The sequence below is a fragment of the Euprymna scolopes genome, chromosome 28, assembly GCF_053919585.1.
Source record: "Euprymna scolopes isolate OS-2025 chromosome 28, ASM5391958v1, whole genome shotgun sequence".
Classification (NCBI taxonomy): domain Eukaryota; kingdom Metazoa; phylum Mollusca; class Cephalopoda; order Sepiida; family Sepiolidae; genus Euprymna; species Euprymna scolopes.
In genome coordinates, this window is record NC_136509.1 from 27,643,099 (window position 1) to 27,663,069 (window position 19,971).

Genomic DNA, 19,971 nt, shown 5'->3' on the forward strand with positions numbered 1-19,971 from the left:
GTCATCAGCATAAATGTCTACGCATTATCTAAGTATGTGATTTGGGAGATCATTGATATAGATCAGGAAGAGAGTTGGACCCAGGATGGATCCCTGAAGGATTCCAGCATTAATACTATGAGCTTCTGATTTCTGCCCATCAACCACTATTCTTATGAACCTATCAGAGAGAGATGGTTTAATAATTGAAAATACATTTCTACCTATACCATAGCTGGAAATCTTGTGAAGTAGACCTTTATGTCATACCCTATCAAAGGCCTTTGATATGTCAAGGTCATTTCTCTGCAAAGAAAGGTGTGTGAGAAATTTACTTTCAGTAGTACTCGGGAGGCATCCTTAGTTTTATTTTTTCACTCCTCACATAAAAAAAATAAATGGAATAAAGGAATTTCTCTTTGGGGGGAGGGGGGAGTAACACTAACATCTGCTTACTTTTATTATGATCCCCCCGACAACATCAGGTATCCCTGCTAGTAATGCACTAAGGTAATCTCATATTCATGCATATGTACGTTATCATACTTTACCCCTCATTTTTTTTTTTTGCAAAGTTTTTAATTATTTTTTTCCCCCTCTTTTATTAAGCCATGATCATAATTAGGAAATGCAGAAAACTTAGGAATATTATGAAAGTCAATACATAAATCTGAAGATATGACAGTGAAACATGTTCATTCACACAATTCTGAGGTAGCACGTTCAGGACTGAAGAACATAATGTGAAAGGAGATCGTTTGTACATCGTCCAAGCTCCAATCTCTGATCCCTCCTCGCGAATCTTTCATGAAAAACACCCGTCTTGCTGAAACCACTCAGTAATTTTCCCCACTCTTTATCTGTGCCTAAATCAAAACTTAGATTCCATGAACAAAGCTTCTTTCTTAGAAGTGCATGCCTGTAGAACTCTCTTCCGTTTGCCTGTTCCCACCTGACTACAACTTTGATGTCTTCAAGTCCAACATAAACAAATTTCTGATGAATCGCCCCCTTAAGTAAGACACTTTATCAAATTTAAAATACTAAAGATTACTATGATACTATCCCATTGATTACTGTACACGCAATAACCCTTATCCCCGAGTGGCTTCCGAGCCTTGATAAGTGGTGACCCCCATGTAAAAAAAAAAACAAAAAAACTGCAATGAAAAAAAAAATTGAAACTAAAATATACTTTCTTGGCCTCTAAAGTATAATTTCTGTCTTGTTCTGAATTTTTTTTTATAATAAGTGTATCATAATTGTATTTTAAGTAAAATAAGGTTTAAATATTAAAGAATGTCAAAAGGAGCTCAGGGGTAGAAAAAACAAAACTATTGTTTATAACAACAACAATAATTATTTCCTTCTCTTTATTTTAAGTAGATACGTCAGTAAATTTATATAAAGAAATGTACCTATTTACTATGCCTCCCCATGGGACAGACTTAGACACCAGGGGCGTTTTTTAACGTGGAGAAAAGGTACAAAAATAAAAATTGTCTCAGTCGTAAAGGATCTCTCCTCCACCGAAAGAGAACAAGAAATAGAAGTGCAGCATCTGAAGAACAGATACTACTCTTTGATCTTGTCCCGAAGGCCAAGTGTGAAATGTAATAAAGGTTTATAGTTTAAAAGTAGGGTTATCTCCCTTGTATATCATTTTCCGTGAGTTCTTTGTTAAATCGTTAGATTTTTAAAAAATTTACAGAATTAAAGTCGCTTTACTTCTATATTATCATCGTTATTAGAGTGCCCCCCTCCCTCACAAGGGAGGATATAATGTTTAAGAGCATGGCAACAAAACAGAAATAGTAGTATAATACACAGAAGTAATACTAGTAAAACTTCAGGCAGACAGATACCAAATCTTCATTAGTAATAAATTATTAACTAGCAAGGAGTGCTTGGCCTTGTTCGGTCATAAATATATTTTAATTCATATGGATTTCGTATTTATTATTACAGAGCCAATTCTTTATTGAATATTATATTGTACCTAATATATAGTACTGATTTCCAAAGTTAAAAAAAGAACAAATGATTTGGGTTCCATCAACTAGAATCAAAACATTTACATTGGCTTTTTCTTTTTAAGCTGAGGATGAAGGTTCTCATTTTAGAGTTCTCTCTTCTTACTATTAGATCCCATTTGACTAGGGACAGACTTGTTTTTGGACTACTGCACTGCCCGGAAAAAAAAACAATTTGCATTATTTCAGCTGTTTTGTAAACTTTCCAATTGGATTTTTGAAAACTTTCCAATCGGATTATATGCATCATCACGCTGGATTTATCTTGGAATACATTCTATCTAAAGAACTATTTTGCATTTTGGATCAACTCTAGAGGAGTTTCATTCAAACTGAAATATTATGTGCGGTTTGTTTTTATATTAGTTTTTTTACATATCCAATATTTTTTCATTTTTTTATTTGGCAATTTATAACTACAATAAATTGCAGTTTCACTTAATGCCTTATAACTAGCAAATTCTAGCATTGCTACAAATATAATTTGCTGATTTCTTTATGTCCTCTGATGAGAAGAATAATAAGAATAGCATTCTTTGAAACTCCGTAGAATAAGGACTTTGTAAATTGTTTTTTTGGAGTATTCAGTTGAACAATAAATTTTGATTGTAAAGTTCAACTTACAGGTTTAATTTTCTTTTTCTTATAATAAGCTCTACTCTCTATTGCGTATTGAGCTTTTTTATTTAGTTGGGATTACATTTTCTATATATAAATACTGTTATTAATATTAGTTTGAGGTTTACCATTATGTATATCAGGTAAACACTACATCCCTTTGTTTTCATTAATGAACATTTAAATTAAAATGTTTAAAATTCAACGCTATTTCATACGGTTAATAATAGCCGAATGGATACGGCCTCCGCTAATCGAGCCAGAGATGTCTCGTGTCGCGGTGTTCGAATCGTTCGACTGGTAGTAATCGTGACACCCTGCACTGAAGAATCCCGAAAGGATGAAACACTAGTGTCTGTAGGTATTTAATTATTATAGTAAAAAAAAAAAAATATATATATATATATATATATACATATTTCTTCAGAATACAATTATCCAACAATCAGTTGGTATGGAAACCTGTGAGTAATATTCTATAAGTATTATCCCATCTAAATAAGAATTGCTCGATATACAAGATAGAGCAAATAAATCAAATTTTAGTCATTCAATGAATTTTAAAATTTGATGTGAAATGTTTGAGTTTCAGATCAAAATATTTTTATTATTCTATGCAAGACAAAGAATACATTAGAAATATTTTAACTCCTTATCCTATAGGATTTCGATGTCTACCATCTCTCCAGTGGAGAAAATATTAGCAAATAGTTATAATGATTTACACCTTATTTGCTAAAGTCAGTGATACAAGGAAAATCACAATTAAAAATTGATTGAGTAATTAAAAGTCATAGAGTAAGGGAAGTTAAAGAAAAGTTAACATCCAAATTGCATGTTAAAATCCGAAGTGAATGTCCTTGAAAGCAGTGTGGTAAAATTTTATTGAATTTTTATTCAATTTCATTGAATGACTAAAATTTGATAGATATATAAAAGTGAACGTGTCTGTGTGTCTCTGTATATTTCCCTACGCAATAAGTCTGTCAATTTTTAGTCTACAAACTCGAAATTTGATATACAGGGTACTGAGATTTGGGAAAATCTATGTGATCGGGTTTCGGCCAGAAATTTCACTGTTAAGGGGTCAAAGTTAAAAGATTTGACCTTTGAAAACTCTACCAAACTCCTCTGACAATTTGGGGGTCTAAACACTTGAAATTTTAGATATAGGCTCCTTGGACATGGATCTAACTTAATAACTTGATTTGAGCCCAAAACAAATGTTAAGGGGTCATAATAGGGGTCAAAGTTTTAAAAAATTGACCGTTTTTTTTTTTTTTTTTTTTTTTTTTTTTGCTCAGCATACACCTCAAACACCCGGGCAACGCCAGGCACCCATGCTAGTATATATATATATATATATAGAGAGAGAGAGAGAGAGAGAGAGAGAGATAATAATAGTATTTTTATTTGTTTATTTGTACTCACTTGAAGTTCTCATACAAGCCATCATCAGAGATTATTCACTGAGGATTGTCAGTAATGTTCCCTAGAGTCTAAATGACAATTATTCTCAGATTTCCAGTACTTTCCACCGCTTTCGATAATATGCAAATGACTTTGTGTTATCACAACAGCCGCTTACCATTTTTTTTTTTTTTTTTTTTTTTTTTACTGGCAACAACAAATGGTCTCTACTATAATTATTGTGGCAATAACCCACCCCAGTACTCTTCACACTAATGCAGTAACAATCTGGTTATTGCTTTTCTTCCTCGTTCCTTCCATCTTCCTTTACTCTTCATGATTAATTTTTATGGTATCAACCGGGGTTGACGCTTTTATTATTATTGTTATTATTATATAGAAGTGTTATTTTTTCTTTATTCATATAAAAGAAAACGAACTTATTATTTTGCCATTTAATTTACACATATATGCAGTATATACTCACACACAACACACATATTTATAAATTAGTCCCTTTTTCTTTAAATGCTTACAAATGGCACCCCCTTGCCAAACTGTCACAAAAATACTCATCTAGCTACAACCACTATCAATAGTCCAAGACCCCCACCACCACTCTTTATCTGTGCATAAATCTAAACACAAATTCCATGAACATAGTTTATTTCCTAGAACTACCGCCTGTGGAACTCTGTTCTGTTGGCCTGCTTTTTAGCTGACTACACTATGGTTGTCTTCAAGTCCAATGTAAACAAGTTCTTAGGCCGATCCCCTAAATAATCCGTTTCTACCCGATTTCCACCATAAACTATTAACACACTGTTATCCCGGTGACCACTGTATGCTCATTAAGCCTTGTCCTCAAAACAAAGTGCCCTCCACATATCATTGAATGGTGATAAAGCAAAGACTGTTGGATATCCATGACTGAAACTTGGTGAACAAGTCATTTTGTATTAAGCGTGGTTTGATTGCAGAAAAGATTACGAGAACTTTATTTAAAATTCCATGGGTGGCATTTGAAGATGGAGACTATCTAAGATTTGATAATAATTTGGGAGGGGATATGGCATGACAACTATTGCTCGGATGTCCACATACCACAAGCAGAAATTAAGTAATGGAAATAGACACGTATGTTATCCCATTCTCATCAAATTCAGATCCCAAACAGTCCTAGAACATCCCTGCTGACTTTGTATTTATTAATCTCCCTTCAATGGTGGGATGATGTGACACAAGGGTCGGAAAGTGGGATTTGAACAGCCAGTGCCCAAAAAGAAGAGCCCCCCCTCCCCTGTAATTCCTGGTATGGACGTCTTAGGCAATTAACAATAAACTAATTCTTAAAGGAAAAAGATAAAGCTTAGGAGGGTGGACCTCCTAGACCTGTACAAAACCAGAGACATAAACAGGGAAGAAGTCATTTCAACAATGGCTGAGACTTTCGAGGAAAACTAAAAATTAAGACATTCCCTGATAGTTCTACATCAATCGGTAGGGGTACCAGTGAGTACTAGTGTAATGATTTTCTTTTTGACAAGGCCCATTGAGGATCATCAAAATGTCCCTTCCTGTTTCATTTTCTTTCTATTCCTTCTTGTATCATAGCAGGGGACACTTATTCCAATAATTGGTATCTATGTTGTTAGAAGTCATCTCCCTTCCCTGGATCTTTTGTGATCAATAACGTTTTTTTACTGCAGCTACAGGAAGGAATCTGTTTCATCTTTCTTATAAGGCAAGCAAATATTGGTCTGTGTTGTTAAAACCAAAATTTTAATTTACAATCGATTTCATTGAATTTCATATTTAATCGAAAAAAAAAAAAAAAAATTTCCAGTTCACTGCTTTCATGGATTTTTTTGTGTAACTCTTCTTTCTGAAATTTATTTCTTCCCCAAATTTATCAAGCAAATAATGCCATTAACAAAATAATTGAATAATTACAGTGAAACACAGTCCAATTAAACAGAGAAAAAGCAGTGAAACACAGTTCAATTAAACAGAGACAAAGCAGTGAAACACAGTTCAATTAAAAAGAGAAAAAGCAGTGAAACACAGTTCAATTAAACAGAGAAAAAGCAGTGAAACACAGTTCAATTAAACAGAGAAAAAGCAGTGAAACACAGTTCAATTAAGCAGAGAAAAAGCAGTGAAACACAGTTCAATTAAAAAGAGAAAAAGCAGTGAAACACAGTTCAATTAAACAGAGAAAAAGCAGTGAAACACAGTTCAATTAAACAGAGAAAAAGCAGTGAAACACAGTTCAATTAAACAGAGAAAAAGCAGTGAAACACAGTTCAATTAAACAGAGAAAAAGCAGTGAAACACAGTTCAATTAAAAAGAGAAAAAGCAGTGAAACACAGTTCAATTAAAAAGAGAAAAAGCAGTGAAACACAGTTCAATTAAGCAGAGAAAAATCAGTGAAACACAGTTCAATTAAGCAGAGAAAAAGCAGTGAAACACAGTTCAATTAAACAGAGAAAAAGCAGTGAAACACAGTTCAATTAAACAGAGAAAAAGCAGTGAAACACAGTTCAATTAAACAGAGAAAAAGCAGTGAAACACAGTTCAATTAAACAGAGAAAAAGCAGTGAAACACAGTTCAATTAAAAAGAGAAAAAGCAGTGAAACACAGTTCAATTAAAAAGAGAAAAAGCAGTGAAACACAGTTCAATTAAAAAGAGAAAAAGCAGTGAAACACAGTTCAATTAAACAGAGAAAAAGCAGTGAAACACAGTTCAATTAAACAGAGAAAAAGCAGTGAAACACAGTTCAATTAAAAAGAGAAAAAGCAGTGAAACACAGTTCAATTAAGCAGAGAAAAAGCAGTGAAACACAGTTCAATTAAAAAGAGAAAAAGCAGTGAAACACAGTTCAATTAAACAGAGAAAAAGCAGTGAAACACAGTTCAATTAAACAGAGAAAAAGCAGTGAAACACAGTTCAATTAAACAGAGAAAAAGCAGTGAAACACAGTTCAATTAAACAGAGAAAAAGCAGTGAAACACAGTTCAATTAAAAAGAGAAAAAGCAGTGAAACACAGTTCAATTAAAAAGAGAAAAAGCAGTGAAACACAGTTCAATTAAGCAGAGAAAAAGCAGTGAAACACAGTTCAATTAAGCAGAGAAAAAGCAGTGAAACACAGTTCAATTAAACAGAGAAAAAGCAGTGAAACACAGTTCAATTAAACAGAGAAAAAGCAGTGAAACACAGTTCAATTAAACAGAGAAAAAGCAGTGAAACACAGTTCAATTAAACAGAGAAAAAGCAGTGAAACACAGTTCAATTAAAAAGAGAAAAAGCAGTGAAACACAGTTCAATTAAAAAGAGAAAAAGCAGTGAAACACAGTTCAATTAAAAAGAGAAAAAGCAGTGAAACACAGTTCAATTAAACAGAGAAAAAGCAGTGAAACACAGTTCAATTAAACAGAGAAAAAGCAGTGAAACACAGTTCAATTAAAAAGAGAAAAAGCAGTGAAACACAGTTCAATTAAAAAGAGAAAAAGCAGTGAAACACAGTTCAATTAAACAGAGAAAAAGCAGTGAAACACAGTTCAATTAAAAAGAGAAAAAGCAGTGAAACACAGTTCAATTAAAAAGAGAAAAAGCAGTGAAACACAGTTCAATTAAACAGAGAAAAAGCAGTGAAACACAGTTCAATTAAACAGAGAAAAAGCAGTGAAACACAGTTCAATTAAACAGAAAAAGCAGTGAAACACAGTTCAATTAAACAGAGAAAAAGCAGTGAAACACAGTTCAATTAAACAGAGAAAAAGCAGTGAAACACAGTTCAATTAAACAGAGAAAAAGCAGTGAAACACAGTTCAATTAAAAAGAGAAAAAGCAGTGAAACACAGTTCAATTAAAAAGAGAAAAAGCAGTGAAACACAGTTCAATTAAACAGAGAAAAAGCAGTGAAACACAGTTCAATTAAACAGAGAAAAAGCAGTGAAACACAGTTCAATTAAACAGAGAAAAAGCAGTGAAACACAGTTCAATTAAACAGAGAAAAAGCAGTGAAACACAGTTCAATTAAAAAGAGAAAAAGCAGTGAAACACAGTTCAATTAAAAAGAGAAAAAGTAAACATAAAAATGATATCTTAAAACTAAGAAACACATTTTAGTCATTTTTCTTCGCTTTATTGATTTTTTTTTTTTTTTCTTAGTTTATTCCTTTTTGTTTCCTATGTCTTCCAGTTCTTTCACTTTTTCTTCCCTCTTGCCTATTTACATCAAACTAGCCTGGGTACCCGGCATTGCTCGGGTGTTTCAAGGTGTGTGTTGAGCAAAAATAAAAAAAATTTAAAAAAATAAAATTGGTAGTAGGCAGGCTTGAACCCGTACTGCGAAGGAGGAACAGAACGTGTAAAAAAAAATGCTATGTCTTTGCCATTGCATCTAGTGACAAACCAGAAGTGGTGAAGGTTTAAATTAAGGTTAGTCAATCGAAAAGGGGAGGTGACTTTTGAAAATATTGGCGAAAAACGCGACCCCTATCTGTAGAAAAATGCCCAGTTGTGTGTAAAGAAATTAATGTTTTTAGCCATTTTTTTGATATTTGTTGTCCGAAGGGTCAAGTTTCAAAACGATACCAATCTCGTGAAAATCCATCGCCTCTGTCGAAAGTTTTACATTTAAACAGACAAGTGAGATTTATATAATAGATGGCTTCATGCCATGTTAGGAACTGTTTTCTTTTTTAAAAAATCAATAGGATGCCTTTAAAAATGTTGAAATTTAGATCCTCCAAATACTTTCAAGTTTATTTTTATATTTTTATTTTAATAAGAAAAAAAAAAAGAATGGACAAATAAGGAGGTATAATCATCTAGTATCTTTGGAGTTAAAAAAAAAAAAATAGTGATATTTGTTTGTTTAAATTTCAGCCAACGACATGGATCTCTTAAATACGATAGAAATTGAGATGACACAAAAACAAGAAAAACCTGAAAGTTCTCGAGACGAAATCCTTGAAGAGGAACCAATTGGTAAGTCTCCTCTTCCAAACACTCTCCATACTCTCTGTTTCTTTTTGACATCATTTATTCAGCTTTTTCCAATTGACACCATTCTAACGCCCCCCCCCGTCACTCCTGAAAAAGAAATACGACCTGCCCCATTTAAAACCTTTTGTTCTCTTGTTGTAACTGCATGATATGTGTTGAATGCATGTGCAGACCAGAAAATATGGGATACGAAACTTAAAAGTGGAACTCAATGTGAACTTTTAAAAAGTTTCCTCTCATTGAGGGTGACCTGAGTTTTCAGCGCACTTGATTTAAAGTTTAAAATAATAAAAAAACTAATTTTAATGAATAAACAATTGATTGGGATAAACAATATCTATAAAAAAATCACTTTATATATATATATATATATATATATATATATATATATATATATAATGTAATCAAACATAATGAAAAAAGGAAAAACCTAAAGTTCAAAATGGATTAACTCCCTTGCTCACTTTTTAGGGGATTATTTAAAAATACTTTAGCGATCATCTGTCATTTGAACGATTTGTGCATGCACAGTCATGAAACAGTTGACAAACATAAAAATCTGATGACCCCCCCCCCACACACACCAATTTTTCAGTTTTGATCCTTTAGCAGCCCTTTTTTTTTCAGCTGAAACCCGATTAAAAAGTTGTTCACATTTCTGAATACCCTACATACCAAATTACAAGTCTGTAGATCAAAAATTTGTTGAGTATATAGGTTGAGAGTTGTCCTCGCACACACACACACACACACATTCTCCTTTTATAGATATATAGATATATGGTTTCATAAGTATCTTAATTCACTTCGATTTAAATGTTAATTCCTATTAGCTGAGAGGTAGAACACTAACTACAATCAGCAGTAATTATAACTTCCTGCACTGATGATTGCGTAAGCATGAAACATAAGTATAATATATACCTTGCCCCTCAAAACTAACCTAAATACTATAGTGCAGTGTACCAATAAAATGTATCATGATCTTTTGCCAATATTATTTGTGAGTTATTGAAGTACCTGCTTACTCAATGGGAATATTTCAAGAGAAGATTGAAATTATTATTTATTTTTTATATTTTACATGACCAAATTCCCTGACGTTCCATTAACCTTTTCATCAAATTTCTCTCTTTCTCTCTATACACGCACACACGCAGATTCAATGTTTTAGGAAATTAGAGGAAATGGACTTTTTGCAGCATTTATTTATTCGTTCATTAATTTACAAGCAGGCACATCTGACGTTGCCTAGGAAAAAAAAAAAAAAAAAACAATGCGTGTTTGCTTTCTTCTATTAACCTCCAACAGTAACTTAACTTAAATAACTATTCTTTTCTTTTTTTACTTATAATCCAATTGAGTTCGATAATTTTTACACTTGCCATTTTAAGGATAAAGCATAAGAATTGTTTTTATTAATATTATGGTGCTACCAGATCAGGCCTTCCTGAACTAAAAAGGCACTAAACATTGATGTTATTTTCTTTCCTTTTGCAAAACTCAATCATGTTCTGCAAAATGAAAAATAAAAACAATTTTCCTCTACAAAACAATCAAACTAAACTCTATAAATAAGCATTTGAAGATGTAAATACTTGAGCCATAAAAACATTTTCCAAAATTACTGGATTTGACATTAAATCATCCAAAAATTGTTGATATGACAAAACAACCAACCAAATAGTCCATATTGTATTACTAGCAAAGTCTCGACCTTAACCTTTGACTTTGAAAAATGGTGTGCACCATCCCTAGGTCAGAGACCATGATCATATCGGGTTTGGTTCAGTGGTGTGGGCTGTAAGAGAGTATATATGCATAGGTTATGATTTTGACCATTACCCTGAAAAATGGTGTGCACCATCTCTAGGTAGGGGACCATTATTATGCCAGGTTTGGTCATGATCAGTCCAATGGTGTGGGTTGTAGGAGAGTTGTAGACACATACACATGAATCCTACTAATATATATATATATATATATATATATATATATATATATATATATATATATATATAGTGAATAAATGATAAAAAAAACTATATTCCAAAATTCATGATGCTGACTATCTCTTATTTATTCCTTTAATTTAATTAACATTTACAATTCTTGACAGTATCTGTTTCGTAGCGCAAAATCAATCACTTAACTATTATATCAATCAGTGAATCTATTATGCCCTTAACTCATCAGAAGAAATAGCAACAATCAATCCATCAAAATAAATAAAGTGTGATTTGACATGATTAAAATCCGAAAATTCAAAATGGCGTAATGGAAAGATATTAAAGGTATTGGCAGCTTCTCTTCCAATTTTCGGCACTATACATAAAACGCTGAATGGTACCGAAACACTGAATTAATGAAATTGTAGCAGCAAACGTCATTGAAGAAAACATTTGTTATAATTAATTTACTATTAAAAAAAAAATAATAAATATCTGTCTTGATTTGAACAAAAAAATGTCAATAAAAATTATTTTTAAATTTCTTGTTTGCTATCAATTGTTTATTATTCAATAAATATTTATTCATGAAACTTACTTTACAATGTTTTTTTTTTGGGGGGGGGTAATTTTAATTTTCTTAAAGCTTTGTAAAATTGTCCAATAGTATTTCCTTCGTAACAAAAAGAAAAATATTTTTTCCATTTTTCAATTAATTTTGCCTTTAATTATCTTTGTAATACGAAAAATATGTTTTTCATTGAAAAAATTGGCTAGCGTTTGCAAAAAAAAAAAAAAAAAAATCACAAAACTTTCGTTTGGAACCTTCTAGCATTTTATGCAAACTGTCCAGAAAATCCCCCCCCCCCCCAAAAAAAAACTTGTCCTTGTTTATAAGCAATCATTTGTAAAATTCCAAGGAATTAAAAGATTAACCTTGCAAAATCTTTTTCCTTCCTTATCTTTGTGACCTTATGCCAAACTTGTCCAGTGGGCCAACGGGTGTGCATTTGTGTTGATCTGTGTGGAAGCTTCAGCAGTCATATATTCCCTGTGCCTTTCACAATCTGCGATTTGTTTTATTCGGATTCCCTATGCAAAAATAATGACTCACTTAAATTTCAACTTGATAAACAGAAAGAAAGGAACAAAAAATAATGCAAGCAAAACAAATCAATGACCTTGAAGCGTTTTTTTTTTTTTTTTTTTTTTTAATAAAAATTGATCAGGACAAGATGGAAGAGATTCAGTTATAATTGCCTGATTAAAATATTGATTTCTGTGTTTCCAAGAGTATTTATTTCTACTGCTACTAAGCTCTATTCATGTATTAGGCACTGTTGAAGTAAATACTAAAACAAACTACAAAATCCCACCCCTTCACTGTTGAGATATCTAGATGCTGGAAAGCCTTCTACTCTAATAGTTTCTTTCCTCGAATTGCTAGATTTTAGAATTCCTCCTTGATTATATTAACGTACAGATATTTATATATAATACATACAGATATCTCGCCGCTCAACTCCCTACATAGTACGCTTGTAAACATGATCTCTAATGTAGTCCCTTAGATTGAAGTAGCAATCTACCTGGTTCGAGGAGAATGAGAGTAATATATATATGATAACTATGTACAGACTAATTTTATTCATGATGAAATAAAAAAATAAAATATGAAAAGCTAGCTGACCGGTTTCACACCTTGCTCACCAGAACTAAAATCGAGGTGAATAACGATTAAGAAGAAAAACAATATGAGATGGAAATATGACGTGGTGGGGGGAAAAATGGGGAGATTTGTGTGTGCGTGTGTATATGATTGATTGCAACATCTTGTCAGACGACTGGCACTCCCTCAAACACTTAAAATCCATGAGCCCAAAAATGACTTCCATCGCCACAAGACCATTTTAATAGACAAATGCCTGAGGGAGTATCTATACACAGATGATGTTACAGAGTCTTAGCTTTTTACGACAGCTAAGTCTCTCTCTCTGTTCAAAATATTGAGCTCCAGCAACAAGCAAGAGCAACATAGCCAGCAACAAGTTAAACTGCAGACCAGCTTAATGTGGGTACTGGTCTCCCGCTTTATGGTTTTTTTAAATTAGAGATATTTGCTTCTCCTAGAAAGGTTGCCTTCACCACAGCTTACGGGAGCCCTCTCCACCCCAACGCACACATACATACACACAAACACACACGGTGCTAGTTGGCCATTGACCCCGAAAAAGGGTTCATTCGCCCTTTGGAAGGTCTTGTTTTTAATCCTTCAGAGAGACTAGCCACCCTCCTCACCAAACAAGTCTGGTGGGGGAACCAGTTTAGTCGCCAGTGACCCGACCTTGAGGCAGGTAGAACTGGGTTACATGGTACCAGTAGCATATGACATGACCTGTGTGTGTGTGTGTGTGTGTATATATATATATATATATATATATATATATATATATATATATATATATATAACTACTTCATTTAATCACATAAAATTAATATACGAAAGTATAAATTTATGCGTAAACTTTAAGTATTTACTTCAAAAGTGCTCAATACGTAGGTAGAGCTAATTAGTAAGTTATAAAAAATATATGGCGTTTAAGCTACACTGAATATTCCGCGTTTCATCCACTCTAGGATTCTTCAGGCTTATGCGCATAAGCCTGAAGAATCCTAGAGTGGATGAAATGCGGAATATTTAGTGTAGCTTAATCGCCATATATTTTTTATAACTTTATATATATACCTACCTAACTACCTAAGAATCGTGATTGGGGATGAGATTTTGAAAAATAAATTTTGGCCTCTGTTAGGGACCAATATCATGCCAAATTTCATCAAGATTAGTTGAGGAGATAGGGGTTGGAGGAGGGTGGTCTGATTCAAATTCACAAAGAAGTTGGCTATCCCCCGGATCGTGGCAAACCCTAACTTGGTGTGCACCATACCCAGGTGAGGGAGTTTATGAAGAGCTGCACCAAATGACCTTTACCTTTGACCTTGGAAAATGATGTGCACCATCCCTAGGTGGAGGACCGTCATCATGCTGGGTTTGGTCATGATCGGTCCAGTGGTGTGGGCTGTAGAGAGTTGTACACATATGCACACACACAGGAATGCTACTACTTTATATATATATATATATATATATATATATACACGTAAAAGTAAAGCCTCCTTAAGTTTTTTTTTTTTATTCAAAAAAGCTAAGATGGGAGTAGTACCATTAAAACAAGTGACCTTTTCAGCTCCAAAATTTACTTTAGTACATAGTCACCATCATTCTTAATGCACCTTTGCTAGGAATTCAACGATGGATTTTTGCTTCTGATGCATGTCTAGGACAAGAAACAAATAAACGATTTGATATCTTATAAAATTGCGAGAAAAATAATACAATGTATTTAGCTTTAACACTTTACTGTAGTTACACGGTATAGCTAATCATAGAAAGTATCCAAGGTTGGGATCAATTGAAACACTACTGATAATCAGTGATACTGTGAAACTGCATTACGCGCGTGTGCGCGCGCGCACACACACACACACACACACACACACACACACACACACACACACACACACACACACACACACACACACACAATTGAAAAGGTTAATTTCATAATTTTGCCCTAGAACGTTAATGATTCACAAATCGTTGTCTTCAGACATTTATTGTTTAAACTGTTTATATTGTTGTTCTAACAATGGATGCAAAAGAGAAGGAGGATAAAACTATCCCCCCTCCCCTTCCTCAAACTTTCCTGTTAGTTGTGTAATGGAAGCAAAATAAGGATGGAGGGAATTTGCTTTCTTCACTGTCCTAAATTTCAACTTATTTCTTTTCCTTCCTATTTAAAATAAACATTTTTGTTTTAAGGCATTTTTAATGATGTAAAATAATTTTGTAAATTCTGCCGCTTTCTCATGCGCATGTGAAAATAACTTCTTCATATATTAGTGGCCTGGCAAGGCCACAGGGGAGACAACTGAAGCAACAAAACTGAAGCTGGCTTGCAGAACATTATATATACAAATGTAGGCATATTTTATTGGTTTGAAAAAATATATTCCTTTTTTTACCAATTTTAATAAAATTTCAACCATTCAATTTTTTACCAATTTTAAAAATTTCAACCATTCAATTTTTACCAATTTTAATAAAATTTCAACCATTCAAAAAAACCTGCAAATTTACATGCAGTTTTGCCCCATAGAACCAAAGATATCAGCATTTCAATGTTCAATTTTGCTACCAGTATGTATGTATGTATGTATATATATATATATATATATATATATATATATATATATATATACACACCACCTTTTTTGACAATTTTATAAGTTCCAAATCTCAGCAACTATTGATCATTGTTGGAAAGGTAATGACCTGAATTGTGAGATTTGCCCTTAAAGGGATCATCCATGATTCAGAGCCTATTTTTGGCATTTTTTTACAGCCATAAAATGTTTCAATCATAGTTGTTTTCCTAGATTTGCATATGAATTACAAAATATCTGATATTTCCCCGAATACTCTGGCCTTGATGGAGGGGAGACTAAAACTTGCTGTTATGATTTCAAATGGTCTGAAAAGGGAAGACTTGATTCCAAATATTTCTCATATCTCTCCCCTCTTTTGGAAATGGGGTACGATTATAAATATCTCTCAGTATCAAATATATATTGAACTATCTATAAAGTTTGGACTTTTCCTCCATCTTGCTTCTACTCAAAAATTTTTTTTCTTTACTTATTTGTGTATATATATATATATATATATATATATATATATATATATATATATAGCGCAACGGTTAGAAGCTCTGACTGTCGTTTGGGTCAGGGTTTCGATCCTGGCTTGAGGTAGTTGCTTGTCTAGCCGCACTGGTGAGCTGTGAAACAGCGAAACAGTACTGTATGTGGATGATTATATATATATATATATATATATATATATATATTTCTACTCCTTCCCCTACCACTACTTCTAGATGCTTTGTTTTCATCTTCTTCAATAGTCCCCTATTTTCTTCATTTCTAATCTATATAAAATCATTGTAGACTGATTTTTATGGTTAATGTAATTTTACAGTTTGTGTATATATATATATATATATATATATATATATATATATAATAAACTGATATTTATATTTTGTTTTATTTCATTTTTTTTTAAATTTATTTTTCATTTTTTTATCAGGTAATGGTACTGAAACAAATTTGTCTGCAGGAAATAAACCTGGCGAAGACATTTCTCAAAACGATGCCGGCATCGCGAAAGAACCTGATACAGATGAAAAAGAAACAGATAGCCTGAAAGACTCTCCAATAGAGGAGAGTACTGAAGATGAAATAATCATTATAAACAATGATGATGATGGTCACCCTCATCATAGTCATGAAGTGAATGTGTCCGATGAAGATAGCACTGCTGATGGCAATAGCACTGTTATCAACCATGCCATAGAAACTACCATTACCGAGTGCGTGGTTGACAAAGACTCCCCTTCTATACTTGAAGACATTACTGAAGTTCTGTCTGAGGATGCCGACAAGAATTTGATTGAAGAAATGGTTGAGGAACCATTAGATGACGACTCTCTGCATTTATTGGGAGAGAAACTTGAGATCGTTGAGGAAGACCTTGAAGGGGAACTCTATGATAACAAGATGGAAGAGAAAAGTGAGGGGGAAACGCCAAAACCTGACAAAGCTCTCCCAGATATTGATGGTCTTATGGAAATGGTTGACGACTCTGAGCAATCAGTACCAGCAGTCTCGGAACTAAGAGAGGAATCCGACACTGAATCTGAATCCAAAGAGGAATCAAAGATTTCCAAAGAAAATCAGCAGAAAGCGGAAGTCGAGGAGGTTGATTGCTGTTACGAGGGAGATGGTCTCGGGGATTCGGACAGTGAAGCGTCCGAAGATGAAATTATTGACTATTCTCGGCAGGATGAATTATTGTCAGTTCCGATTTCATCTCCCTCATTGGCAGACCCCGATACAAATTCCTTTGTGACAGCACGGGAGACGGCTGCTGCAATTATGGAGGATACTATTGATAAAGAAGACATACCTAATTCTGCAGCTACCGATACTCTTTCGGACATGTCAATGCCTGTAGGCCTGGAGATTTCTCCTGAGGATAATCAGGAGAGAGCCATCATTGCTGCTGATGCTGCTACTGTTGAAGCAGCCCCATTGAGTGAAGAAGTTGATTCTGAAACTGTCTTTGATGAACCCGTTAAAGTTTTGCTCGAGCAGGGTCCGAATAGTGACGAGAGTACTGACTCGGACTCTTCGGTGCCCCTCCCACCTTCACCACTGCCAGCAAATGAATGCATGGACGTTGTTGATGGTGGTGTCGGTAAGCTTGGAGACAACTCAGTTGGCAGAGATGCGCATTTGTTGAATGAGGACTCCTCAGATGAAATTGCAAAGAGAGAACCACTGAGCAATGGTCATGCTTTGCAGCCTGTTATGAGTGACCGTCCCTTTACAGGGGCAGACAATTCTTCCCTGACTGGTCGAATCTCTACTGGCGTCACAGGTGTAGCATTTGATGAGATTGTGATGCTTAAACATAACAAGGATAAAGTGGATTTAGGTCCAGTCATAGGGGAAATGTGTATTTTGGATCCTTTACTTGAAGAAAGAGAGACAAGCGAGGAATCAATTGGAAGACCTCCAATGATACTACGTAAGTATAAACAAATTTTTTTTTCTCTCATATTGAATTCAGAGCTGGTTAGTTGGCTGTAAAAAAAAAAAGAAAAAGTCAGGTTCTCATACAGAATTCCACCTATATTAAAAAAAAAAAGGCAAAAGTAAAAAATCTGTATGATATATGTACTTGTGGGGAAAAGAAACTATCTGTTTTCGAGGCACTTTAATCACTTCCACAGGGGTTGGTTCGAAAGATGCAATTAGTCTAAACATACCTGTTGTAATTCAGTGTACAAAGTAAATCAAAACCCAGAATACATGAAGGTGTTATTTGTAGTTTTTTCTATTGGTTTCATTAATGTAGCAGTATAAGACATGGGTGTGTAATAATAATAGTGTTAAAAACAGAAATCTTCCCGTAAAGTTGAATAAGAAAAATAAATTTTCTGTTAAAGAATAAGTTAGAGGTTTTGTTGATGAAAACAGATGAACGTTCGCTAACATATATATTACTGGAAATTGAATAAATTATGAAGTTAAGACATATTGTAATAAGTTGGTGTATATATATATATAGAACCAAAACAAAAAAATATTTTGAATGAACATATTAATTTATTTTCTCAATATGTTCAGCTAAGTGTAAATATTTCTTTAAACCCGGATTTTTCTAAAAGAATATTTTTCTCCTCAGAGGAATAAGCATCTTAATAAGAGTATGATTAAAAGTTAGAACATTTTGCACATAAAATACTGTATAAAAAAAAAACATGTACAAATGTATATTTAGTAGTGATGGGACGATTAATCAGAATTCGGAATTAGAAAAATCAGAAAAGTTTGGGATTAGAATCAGTATTGAAATCGAAAAATTTGTGCCTGTTTTCTCATGTCAAAAATCAATTCTTTTATTTTTAAAGATTATTTTCGTTTTCGTTTAAGGCTTAATTTTCTATTGCTGGTATTGATGATGAAATGATAAACAGTTATTGATTTTATACTGTTAAAATTTATAGATCATATTTCGTAAGTCCATTTTTGTTTTTGTTAAAATATATATTATCATGGGTTTTACGATAATCCAAAAAAAAAAAAAAAAAAAAAAAAAAGAAACCTTTAAAGTTAAATATTTAGAGATTTTAAAAGAATCGGAATCAGGACTTTAAAACTGAATCTGTAATTGTATCGGAATTTGGGAAAATTTTGGAATCGTCCCATCACTAATAGTTAAACATATACATGAATTGGATCAATAAAAAGTGCAACTGCATAGCTGGTTCCACCTTTTTATCTTAAGTTGCTTCAGTTTGAGTTTATAGGTTACATCTTTCTGCCTTCTATAAATCTAAATTTCTTTTTAAAAGTATAGGATTGCTAGTTTACATATAAAGTCAAAACTTTTGTATGTTGTATTGTTTTTTGGAACAATGAATTGTACAAATATTAATTAGCATAGATTAACCCCACCCCTTCAAATATATACACAGGCAGCAAAAAGAAAGTCCGCACTTGTAATTTTGTCACTCTATGATGTACACACCCATCACATAACGAAAATGTCATATTCCAAAAATCATATAAATTGACCAAGTACTTTTTTATATATATATACAGAAAATCATTTTATTTTTACAATTTTTACAAGGCTGATTTTTATCTCTATTTCTGCCTCGATAGTTCGAATTGAGTTGTCTCCTTTATTAATTATGGCAGAGTGAGACACACCATTCTTACTTCCTCATAAAATTTGATTTTCTGAGTAAAAAAGTAAACTACTCGATTAATTCGTGATTTTTGGAATATGGCATTTTCGTTTTGTAACAAGTATGTAAATTAAAGATTGTTCTGTATATATATTTTTTTTTAAATTAAGTTGAATTCTGGACAAGAACCTGTTATTTTATAGGAAAGTAATCCAGGAGTGTATTCATCACAGACATTATGCCATGCCCTCCCCGTTCTCTTCCAGAAAACAAAAAAAAAACTCACCTTAGTGAATGACTTAAGGTGAGATTTTGTTTGCGACAGCTTTAAATAATATCAGTATTTGATAATTAAAAATCTATCTTGTATGTGAGTGTGTGTGTGTGGATGGAGATATATGTGTGTGTGTGTAGTAGAAATAGGTTTAAAAACTTATATTCTCTTAATTAGTTTTCAGTAGGTTCTTTATATAAAAGATGGGAAGATATAAGCAAATTATGTCCCCTCCCCCATCTCTAAAATATTTATCCAGTCTTTGTTTCTTTCAATTTTCAGAATGCTATCGATTAAGAACCAAAAT

At 33.0% G+C, this 19,971-nt stretch overlaps 1 protein-coding gene across 28 annotated transcripts in view; it reads left to right on the forward strand.

Moving 5' to 3' along the window:
* LOC145249540 (uncharacterized) overlaps positions 1–19,971 on the forward strand; it is a 917,547-nt gene that overhangs the window by 371,159 nt on the left and 526,417 nt on the right. For all 28 annotated transcript variants that reach the window (XM_080111167.1, XM_080111174.1, XM_080111165.1 and 25 more), the window contains 2 exons: positions 8,938–9,039; positions 16,219–17,721. In XM_080111167.1, the coding sequence (XP_079967293.1) occupies positions 8,938–9,039; positions 16,219–17,721 (1,605 nt within the window). The remainder of the gene's footprint in view (positions 1–8,937; positions 9,040–16,218; positions 17,722–19,971) is intronic.